Genomic DNA, 12,253 nt, shown 5'->3' with positions numbered 1-12,253 from the left:
AATACCATGGTACGTTTTTGAGCATTTGTTGATTACAGAATATTTTATTTTTATCATGGGGCTGATTTGATTGACTCTAACTACATTAATTGATTCTGTTCAACATAAAAATATATGTTAGCAAACGTTGTGATTTGTTGGCGAACAGTTTTCATAATAATTGTGACTCAAAATGTTCGCATTTCATGCCGAATATTCAGTATTCGGCCGAGAGGTGGAGCCGAATATTCGGTATTCGGTATTGGGCCAAATTCACTATTCGGGGCATCTCTAGTGTGCACGTCTCGTAACGGCATTGTTGACTGGATTCCCAGTACTTTGCTGCTTGCCGGCAAAACAAATATCCACCGCCCGTTACTAATATTTAATGTTGGCTCTTTACAAGTGGAAATAAATGAAACTAACGACGAAGCTCCGCGCCGCACGAAAATTCGTACGGAAGTAGAAATCGATGAGTCAAGTCTTTAGAGCCTCTGGGAATGTCGCCAGAACGCTACATTCTGCCTTTGAAAAATATGCGGATAAGTTAGTGGTAGGTTCGAATCCTGGCTTGTATGGTTTTGTATAAACATACAATACAATAAAATTAGTACAATACAAATACTCTCCATCGTAACACCTTAATACAGAAAACAATACAAAGGGTACAGAAAATTAAGAAGAGATAAACAAAAGGCGGTCTTATCGCTAAAAATCGATCTCTTCCAGATTCCCTTCCTTATCATTATAATTTTTAAAGAATAACTTTGCCATAATTAAATATCACGTTTGGAAGGGTGGCAGTTGAATTCATTAAAATAAAAAAAGTGAGACCAAATAGCTCGAGTGTTTGGTAAATGAGCAGATCACGTCATCATTCAGAATGCAATGGATGCAGTCGGGACAATGTAAATTGTGGTGGATAGATGATATTCAGTCGCCTTAAAATAAAACAGAATATTTCAACGGAACAGAATATTTTCAATTTCCGTTTCCACGCGTACCAACTGACCCACATACGACGACGACGGATAATCTCTAAATGGCCTTAGCTGCAGATTGCAGTACACAATGCATAATGGCTGTTCATTAAAAATGTTCCCAGGTGCAGGCCGTCAATGTAGGTCGGGCTTTAGCTTTTTAGGGTTCCGTAACCAAAGGGCAAAAACGGAACCTTATTACTTATTACTAAGAATCCGTACTGTCTGTCTGTCTGTCACCAGGCTATTCCTCATGAACCGTGATAGCTAGGCAGTTGAAATTTTCACAAACGATGTATTTCTGTTGCCACTATAACAAAAAAATACTAAAAACAGAATAAAATAAATATTTATGTGGGGCTCCGATACAACAAACGTGATTTTTTTGCCGTTTTTTGCGTAACGGTACGGAACCCTTCGTGCGCGAGTCCAACTCGCACTTGCCGGTTTTTTATATTAAAACAGGCTTTCTGAATGAGAGTTCTGCAACTAGCAAAACTGGCAAATTACCTTTTGCCGAACAAATACAAGGTTCGATTGAAATTTCCACGCTGCAATTCCGAAGCGTGATAAATTGGGCACACGCTTTTATTGAATTACTGGCATTCTGTAGCTTGAAATACTCGTGACGAATTTATATTTATATATATATATATATATATATATATATATATATATATATAATTTATATTTATATTTATATATAAATTATATATATAAATTTATATTTATATTTATATATATATATATATATATATATATATATATAAATATAAATTCGTCACGAGTATTTCAAGCTACAGATTGCCAGTAATTCAATAAAAGCGTGTGCCCAATTTATCACGCTTCGGAATTGCAGCGTGGAAATTTCAATCGAACCTTGTATATATATATATATATATATATATGTATTTCACGCTTGTATAAACTAGGTTGCTGTGTTACGTGTGCTATGAAGTAATACATAACAATTACGCAAATTGACTGCAGCTTTGTAATTAGTTTAGATCGATAAAATACCTGTATCGAACGGCATCGCAGTTGAAACGGTGAATCATGCATGAAATACATATGTGCTAGCATAATACAATATTCACGACATAGTTGTCCCCCTGTTAAGTATCTAATACAGTTTTGGTCGACGTTTTTACGTTCAGGAATAATGCTGACAATGAAAAACTTATATTTACTAGCAACGAGATATGATACCTATTTTGCTTGATAATTTAATCGTTATCTATTTATATCAGGGACCGTTACCGGTATAGTATAACTAAAAATCAAAATATCTCGTAGCCTTTACAATATTTCTTTGATATTATAGAATAGGTAAGGATAATGATTAATCTAATGGAGCATTCCACGGGCTGTCCCGTACAAACGCATTTTATTTCCTGTATTGTGACTTTTTTTTCGGCATTTAAAGCAGGCGATTTTTTTTCTGTAAGTACCTGCAATTCTTCAGAAAATTCCCGTTTGTACGGGACAAGCGGTAGACAATTTCATGGAATGCTCCTAATTAACTAAATCAAATGCAAAAATATACATAAACAACCGTGATACCGAAATTGAATAGCGGTTAATTTGTATGGAATATATACCGGTATTCGGTCCCTGATTTATATTAGGTACATTCTATACCATATATACCAATAAGGAACAATATCGAAAGCAATTTATTGATACAACGGGTACATTAGTAATTACAAATAAAGCACAATTCAACACACTTAAGTATTACAATTTAAAACACTACACCCAAATTACAAAACTACAAATAACATCACATAATTACAAACTACATTTCTACAAATAATTGTAAACTAAATAATACCTAACACATATGTAAATATTGGACATAAATAATCATCCTTATTTCAGCTTTCAACAAAATTCTATAGCGGTTTTGCACTACCGGTTATGACTTTTTTTATCAAACATATTCGTTTGACAAATTAACTGTGGACCAGAGCTATAGGAGAGCTGGTTATTGATGAATTTCACACTTTGAGAGTGGCTTTTAACATATTTGAATCCCGTTTCCAGATAATAATGGAGACGCAGCAGGCCAAGCAGACGCTGGCAGACATCGAGGCGCGGCACGCCGACATCATCAAACTGGAGACGTCCATCCGCGAGCTGCACGACATGTTCATGGACATGGCGATGCTTGTCGAGAGCCAGGTCAATCACACACACATACACACTTATAAACAGATAGCGGCAGTTGGAATAGCTATACTCTGTACTCTGTATGTGTATTTAAATAAAAATAAACAAAATGTACCATCAAATGGCACCTTAAGGATGGGTTGCACCAAACCGTCTGGCACCGTTAAAGCGTTCGCAAAATTTTATCGTATGGGAAGTTTCATAGCTGACTGCTGAGTGACTTTGATCAGTCCGCTGAATGTGGTTGGTGCAACTGGCCCTAAGCCAGTTCCCAGATGAAAACGTTACATGATCAAATAATGTAGGTTAAAGTCACGTTCAGTGACAGATCCGTTCGGTTTTGTATTTGGTTGGTTAACCAATAAATATTATAACTACCCGAAAATGCACAAATTGTTTGTTTACTTTTATTTAAATACCCAAAGATACAGACTATAATGGTATTACAGCAAGACTGAGGTTGTTTGTCGAAAGATTTAACATCAAATTGAATTGCATACTTGAGGTAGTTTTAACACGGACTACTGTGACTAGTTTGTTGATAATCTTGAAACCATTTTTTTGAGCTACTCTGAACTACTGATACGTAGTTCGTTGATAATTTTGAAACCTTTTTTTGAGCTACTCTTTGATGGAAGCGTAAACTACTAATTATATTCATTAAAACTAATTTTTATGACACTTGCTTGAAAACAGGACCATGTCATTACGGCAATGATGCAACTTTCAATGGCAAATATTACGTAATAGAGTTTAACTAGCTATAAGAAGAACAAACATCCGGCCATCAGAGCCATCATATTCTCTACGGGTTTTAGTATGCCCCTTGCAATACCTAGCTAGGTGAACACTTATGTCTTGCTGAAATACTGTAAGTCTAATAAATTCCTGATCAGGACCCAGAGTCATTACTTCAACACATAGGTACGTGAAGTGATAAAGGGACTACAAGTATAATGATACCACCCTTGATACCACTGACTATTGAAGGTGTTGCACGATGATATTGATGAAAAAGGAATGGATGTCCTGTATAGATGTACATCCATCGAATAAAAGGAATGTTCTTAACCTGACAACTATCTTTATTCTCTCAAAGTTTACTGCTTCGTTTAAATTAACTTGTTTGCTACATTGTTTGGAATTAAAAAAATGTGGATGCTCTTTGCTCAGTCACTTTGGATGTATCCACTGTTGAGTCATCGTCAACATAGTACTGCCGAAACATCAAAGTTTCGTTGCATTTATGGTTTTGTACATCGTAAAATGACAAAGTACCGAGTAAGAGAGATTCCTCCACTATGAATTAAATACCGCAGCATACAACACCGGTAAAAGACATCGGCATATAAACTGTGTAGTACACGCAAGTAAACGATGCACACGTATGTTATGTATGTTTCTACAATTTATTGCCGATTAACATGATATCTGCTTACACGACAATGTTAAGCACATTCCTAGATTAAAAGCAACCGTTTTTTATGGGTACATTAGTATTTATGAATAATCAAATAAACAAGTTCCTCTGGGTGCAGGGAGAGATGATCGACCGCATTGAGTATCATGTAGAGCACGCTGTGGACTATGTCCAAACTGCTACCCAAGACACAAAGAAGGCCCTAAAATATCAGAGCAAAGCTCGACGGGTGAGTTGTCATCATTCCAGTACCAGCCATTCGTTGCTAATGCGTTTTTTTGTTTTGTTCCCCGTCTCCCCCCTCCGATCCCTTTCCCCTGTTATGTTGCGATATGTTTTGTGAATGGTTCGACTCCCACGTTACCTCGCATTTTGTTTTCGTTACATCAATCGGTGATTGGTTCAAACACCCCCGCTTTAACTGTTGTGTGACAATAACTGTTCTACTCGCTGTCTAACACTGGATGGAAACGGGCTAACCTCGATTACTAACTGTTCTTTTGTCATCGGTGTGTGCGTAACTTGCCTTCGGTATTTGGTATATAAATATTCTTGTTATATAATAACCACTACTAACATTTATTTCTCACATTTCATCTTTTAACGTGTTATTATGTAACAATGTTTCCGATTTGTTGCAAGTTTTTATTTGTCTCGCCTCGTGTACGGTTACGGATTAACTTATGTTTATTTGGCAAAAATAAAAACTTGCACAAAACCGTTTCTAACAACGTCTCTTACATATAAAAATTAATATTAACTCTTATATCTACTAATGTAACACTAAATGTCTATTGTGGTATCACGTGTATTGGGTGTCGTGTCATGTCTGTGGCATTCTCCAGGGTGTATTTTATTTCTGGCTATTCATTTTATTTACTACCTGAACTGGACTAATTATTCTAGCTAAAATTCGGTTGGTTCCTGTAATAAAACTCACACTGGGTCATATAACGCACGTTTGAACCAATCCGCGAGTCCAGTCCCCCTCCCCGCCGCGGCTGCCCTTAGCGCGCGCAGGGCGAGCTCGTGGACCGCATCGAGCACCACGTCACGCAGACGCAGGACTACGTGGACACGGGCAACGTCGAGCTCAAGAGTGCACACAAGTGGGCCGCCAAGGCGAGGAAGGTAAACACCGAGCCTTACACACAATGGACGCCTAACGGGGACACAGGGGCGAACTAACGCGACCGCTATGAGGATCTGTCATCTCCCCTTTCTCATTTTTCTAATCTCATTTTGCACGTGCATGGAACCGCACGTTTGGACGAGAAAAATTGTCTCGTGTCGCTAGCACGATTTAATAGTATTTTGTGAATACGTTTGCCGATAGCCAGAATATTTTAAAGGTTCATTTTATTTGGCAATTTTTACTTTCAGTTAATTAGTGAAGGTGTTAAATTATAATTGTTTTTCATGTAGCTTGCTTATAGAATCAGTGTTTTAGATGCAAAATTAAATCTGACACATATTTGTTTATCAAAGAATGTTGGTGACGGAATGAGATTAAACGAACAGTTAAAAACAATCAATTACTAATTCAAACTCGACTAGAACTGATAGAATTATGAGGTCTATTTTTAGCCCTTTCAGTTCTACTGATCTATGGTAATTTTTATAGGCATTTAACTGAACGTAAAGTGTAAACTAACCCTCCTGACTCGGTCATGTTGGCCAATCAGATAAATACCATAGATTCTGTCATGTTTTTAATCTTTTGTATCTCATCACAATATCATTGATTGAATGACTGAGTCATCGTGCGATTTATTTATTAACATTTTCTTAAATAGTACGTAAAATACCCCAGATGAAAAAAACTGGAAAAATGTATTCTATGAAAATTTACTGTAGTTTGAAACAAATTTGTGTTTGATTTAAAATATATGTCGCAATGTGGCTGCAGTGGTGACGGTTATATACGTACAATGAGCTTATTATGTATAAATATTTATGAATAAATAACGACAGAATAGGCACTTAAAATCTTTTTTTATTTCATCTTAAAAAGCATGTTTAAAAATCTTACTGCCTAAAAATATATTATTACTCACTTTCGAACACAAGCATCTGGCATATTCATATGCGTATTAGTTTTGCACGGCTCCAAGTTAATTATTTCCTTTTTTTCTTGGAAATCTCGTGTCATATAACTCAAGTGAGTTCACTCAAGATTTAAGGCAGCATTAGTTTAAATAATATCAACCAATAGTCCATATTTTAAAATATATTCAGATTCATTTTTATGAAGTAGTTAAGATTGTTATTTTTACTATCACAATAAATGCAGAATTAATCAACAAATCGCTAACCTTATCGTGAATTACGAAACGTGTCAATAAACTATTATTTAAACTATTGCTGCCAATACCAGCCCAAGAAACCAAACATTTATTTGCCCGACGCCCTTCAGCTTTTCGCAGTTACACTGATTTTATTTTCTTTTGTTTTTCCCTTGTCATTGCAGAAAAAGATCTTCATCATGATATGCCTCGCTGTTACGCTGGTTATCCTAATAATTATCCTCGCTGTCACGTTGAGTTAGACAAAAGAAGTGAACCACGAGCCATGGACGCACACGGTGTTGTCATCACGAGGCGATGATATTTGCCTGTATACTGTTTAATTTTATCATCTTAAGGCTGATTTAGACGACGCGATAACTCGCATGCGAGTTTCATACCATTGCGGGTTTTGATTGGTCGGTTGGACGTAATCCACAGTCCGCAATGTAACTAAAATCGCATGCGAGTTCGTGCGCCGTCTAAATCAGCCCAAAGTCATTAGGGAACGTTCATGTTACTTGTGTCGGGTGACGGTAGATGGTGCAAGGGTAGACAAATGATGGGTTAGTAAATTTACGGGTTGATTAGAATATTTACCTTTATTGCTAAAATTGTAGCTACCCAAAATAATCCGTTTGGGTTAGTTTTCAAGTATTTTCGACAGTTTCAATTTCAAAGTCTGCCCTATTGTCATCTACAAAGACATCTATGGAGATGTTAATGTTATTTTCATCACACTTGCTGAAAGGTTGATATGTCACACTGTGGCGTACAGTATTGTATGAATTATTACTCCCAAGGCAGTACATTTTTTTAGTTATATAGAAGACGTTGATCAGTCTGTCAATGCGGATGGTGCGACTGGCACTAAGTCATGAGACCCAAGGAGGTTTAATAATATTTTAATTGTTTACGATGGTTAAGAAAAGTGTTTATTTCTAGCAAATGTGATGAAAAACATTGTGTGTAACACGGACGATCTTTAACCTTTTGGCCGCCGGACCTAGTCCGCAAAGACGCTCACTCACACGCCAGAGTAAATTCTAAGTAAACAACTAATAAAAAGTTTAGGGATTGGAAAATGTGATATCGATATTTACAATTTATGGTAAAAATCTTCTCAATTTGGCTTTGTTCTTAACCAACTTTAATTTATTTCGAGAATGCCAAAAATTAACATATTTTTTACACACGACAATGTTAAAAATAAAAGTCTTTATCATTAAAAACAACCTCTAAACAATATCGATTCATGACGTAATATCACCGCACTAGGCTCTACGAGAAGTCTTGTATACATGACAACGGCGCGCATGGACTGCCCGCAGTGCAGACCGACAAGGACCGTTTCCGCGCGGATTAAGTAATAATAGTCTCTAGGTCAACGGCGTAAGCGCTTGTCGGTACGTAAACTTTATAAGCGTATGGTTAGAGCCGCGCATCGTGTGTCGATAATATAAATGTACCGGAACTGCATTGGGGAAAATGACACGTGGATTGAATTGTCAATGAGTGAAGAACAATAATATTGGGTAAGGGTGGGGATCAGAAATGTTCGGGAATGCATGTTTCACATTCGACATGTTCCTTAGAAGAGCTTGTCAGTTCCCGTATTACACCCTCCCTACCATAATAATTTTTCGTCAATTTCAAATACATAACATTCTCATAGTTAGGCGACACTGACTAGTCCGAGCGTCCGCCTGTAGGTACCATTCTTGTGCGAAGCGGTCACTGCAGGGTATCACTCCCCACTACACTATCATCTCAAAATGAATCATTTGTTCTGCAAATAGACCACAAGGGCAGATTTACTTGTCTGACTCTACTATGGACAGCTGAACAAGTTCCCTGAACTCCAGCTATAGTTATGCCTGTCTCTCTCTCGTTTAACGTATTCTAGTTACTAGTTATCACCAATTGGCATTTAACAGGTATTCAAATGCTTAAATAAAACCCGATTGGCCACTTGATATTTATTCTGAATATTCTCTAGAGATGCACCGGATATTCGGTTACTATCCGGTATCCGCCCTATCCGGCCAGTATTTTAATATCCGGCCGGATACCGGATAGTGCCCTACTATCCGGCCGAATACCGGATAGTACCATTGCTTGATTTTGGAGTAAACAAATTGGATTTAAGAAACAGTCACGGTCATAATCGTACTTGTTTATTATTTTAAAACAATTTAGAGATTCAACTGACTTGCACGCGCACTCATTTCAAACCTAGAAATGTGTCCGCGCGAACGTTCACTTAGAAACAGGTCAAAACTGCAGAATGCGCACCTGAAAAACCGAAATGTAGGTGCAGCTCTGCTGGCCGATATTCGGCGGCCGGATACCGGATATTCGGCCGAAGGTCAGGCCGAATATCCAGTATCCGGCCAAACAACTATCCGTTGCATCTCTAATATTCTCATATCGAATTAACATTCCCATCCCTAGCTGTCTTGTATACAAGACAACGGCGACGAGGAACATGAAAAACGTTGAAAACTAGAGCAATTTTTTTGATTGCCTTATTATTAAAGAATGGATTTATTTATCTGCTTTAAATGCTATTATTTTAAAAATCAAAGACCTAAAACATTAACACGAGTGTAAAAATATACTACAATTGATGTTTTTTCACATTTACCGAGCGGTTGAATTTGTGTCTTGTATACAAGACAGCGGCGCCAGTGTATCGTTCTATCGTTGTCTTGTATACATGCCAACGGCGGTCAAAGGGTTAAATTGTAAACTTAAGTCTTGATTGACTTTCGTTAACAATTTTTGCAATATCGCCCTTATTCCACAATGTACTTATTACTCATAATGAACGGTGCTACCTGAGTAGGTTATTCAAAATAATCTGATTGATCAGATGCGCTTTTTACAGTTCTATCACTTTCCCAAAAAATATTTTAGACTGGAAATGTATTTCTCATGGATGTCTTGTCGTTTCCGTCTGTCACAAAAGTATAAATTCACAGACTATGTAAATGTGATTTACTGTTCAGTAGGCAGGTTTATAAACTATGTTCTTATTTTGTGATATTCCACCAAGAAAAGGCCGCAATGTGATTAATTACTTTTATGATGCCAATACCGTACGTATAAAACTATTAACAATTCATATGGCGCAAAGCCTGTTAAATATACGATAACAAATTTATTATAGCGTTCACATTGTGGCTGAAACTAGTAGTTATTATATCTTGTTTATTACTGCCTCTTACTCGAATTGTCATTGATAAAAATTAATGTTCGGTACCTAATAAACAATTTTAAGACAATATAATGCGAAGTGCAATAATATTGAATTGTGCTTAAGGTTAATCGTCGTATAGCTTTGCTATGTTGCCATGGATGTCATTCTGCAAAATATAGCGAGCGAAGGGTTTGTTGGCACAGAGCGGCTACCGCGAAAACCGAAATTCGCAAATTGCGGGGATCTTTCTCTTTTACTCCAACGAAAGCGTAATTAGGGTGACAGAGAAGAATGCCCGAAATTTACGAACTTCGATTTTCGCGGTTATAGCCCAGATTAATGTCTTACGAATTACGCTGTCAAGAATTATTGAAGTAACAAAAAAAAACATGTTTTGAAAAATATTGTTCAACAAACGCTTTGCTGATAGTAGCTTGCAGAATAAAAACCGGTTGACATCAGGCGCTTTTGTACCTAATGATGTTAATATAGGTACTTTTTGTTAGACAAAAAATACGATTTTAATCGGCTAACAATTTAAATAATAAATTATGTAAATACAATTGTATTCTTGTTATACTGCAAAACGTAATTTAAGACCAAAAAAAGTAAGAAATGTTGCCACTTTTTTACTAGCGCGTCTTGTATTTATGTACAAATAAATAAATAAAAGTACTTTTTTAAATAGTAGGAGTAAAATTACTAATGAATAAATTATCTTAGCGTGATTATTTATCAAAAGGAATTTACAATTTTAGAAACAAATTATTGCAATGGCAACATTGTCTCACTTTTTTTGGTCTTGAATTACGTTTTGCAGTATAGATTTTGTTAGTTAAACATAAAAACATCACAATTTGTGACCGGGAGTATTTTAAGTAGGTACATTAACTTAATAATTATTCATGCTTCCCGCTGTTGATTTGAGAACAAGCTAATATAATTTATTTAATATTTGTAATATATTAATGTAATCACGCACAAATCTAATAAGTAGATGAGGTTAGGTATTTATTCGCTTATTTCTTAATTAAAATTGTTTTTTCTCAGTCTCTTTTTATGCACTAAAAGTACATTGCTGTACTGTTAGTCGGGATATTGAGATTTAGTGATTAGTCAATATGTTTAGATTTTGTTGAGTCAATCACTATGAGATCGACACCAGTATTGTCTTATATTAATAATTTTAATATTTTGCATATCGTTCTATTAATTTAAGGAATAATAAAAAAGCAAACGAATTTAAATAAGTGTGGTTTCAGCTTATTTGTTAAAAGATTATTGGACGTCGATGATACACGTGGCACAAGTCACTTGTGTAAATAGTTTAGAAGATCTGTTTTATTTACTCTTATATTCACAATTGCTAAAAATTAATGATTTCATTACTTATATTTTATATTCTATTATATTTTTTAATTGCCGATTGAGTTGTAGTGTTGGTTAAATATACACTTTTAGTCCTGTTATACCAAGGTATTTTAAGCTGTGTGCTACATTATTCTGTTATTAATTTGATAGATATTTAAAGTACTGTTTCATATACAAGTATTCTCTTGCTAAACTGCATTTAATACCAGCATTTTTTCTTAAAATATATTTAAACGAAGTAAAATTTCTATGTAGGAGAATACAGTTTGTTTCTTCTTTAGTTGAATATCTTGTATTATTATTGTTAACTTGTGATTAACAAATAAATTATGGTATATTGTTTAGCTGATAACTTCTTTGTAGCTCTACAAAGGCGTCATAAAACATATTCACGTACAGCTTGTCACGCGTTATAAATAATTAATCGAAAGACTGTGAAATATAATTTAATGCCATTCAACATTATTGTTTATTATTAGTTACTTAATAATAAAGTTAAAATTTTATTAAGAGGTTATGTCTTAATTTCGCTAATATTACTGCCCGTGCAACGGGCGCGGCGACCCACATTGTTTATACAAATTATAAATAAAGAAACGTTTTAATGTTTACTCAAGATGTAAATAATAATAGTAAGAACTTTTGAAAATAATATTATATTTATTTTATTTCTTTTTTATTTTATTTTAACTCTCCCGTTTCTAATACGATACCTAATTGTAAGACCGAGGCAAAGGACGCACCCACTTCTGATCGTTCATAGTAGATAGCGGTTTTGATTAGTTTCCACCGTTTAATTATTTATTATTACGGAGAGGGCGGCGCGCGGCGCTCGCCCGGACAT

The 12,253-nt window shown here is 35.6% G+C and overlaps 1 protein-coding gene across 7 annotated transcripts in view; it reads left to right on the top strand.

The window, feature by feature from the left end:
* Positions 1-12,253, top strand: part of LOC134665327 (syntaxin-1A) — an 81,505-nt gene that overhangs the window by 61,729 nt on the left and 7,523 nt on the right. For 3 of the 7 annotated variants that reach the window (XM_063522251.1, XM_063522252.1, XM_063522255.1), the window contains exons 6-7: positions 3,006-3,143; positions 4,670-4,780. In XM_063522251.1, coding sequence (XP_063378321.1) covers positions 3,006-3,143; positions 4,670-4,780 — 249 coding nt within the window. The other 4 variants (XR_010098356.1, XM_063522256.1, XM_063522253.1 and 1 more) reach the window with 4 other exon arrangements.

This window comes from Cydia fagiglandana, chromosome 6 (genome assembly GCF_963556715.1).
Source record: "Cydia fagiglandana chromosome 6, ilCydFagi1.1, whole genome shotgun sequence".
Lineage (NCBI taxonomy): Eukaryota > Metazoa > Arthropoda > Insecta > Lepidoptera > Tortricidae > Cydia > Cydia fagiglandana.
The sequence above is the reverse complement of the archived record's forward strand: the minus strand, read 5'-3'. Positions and strand labels throughout refer to the sequence as shown.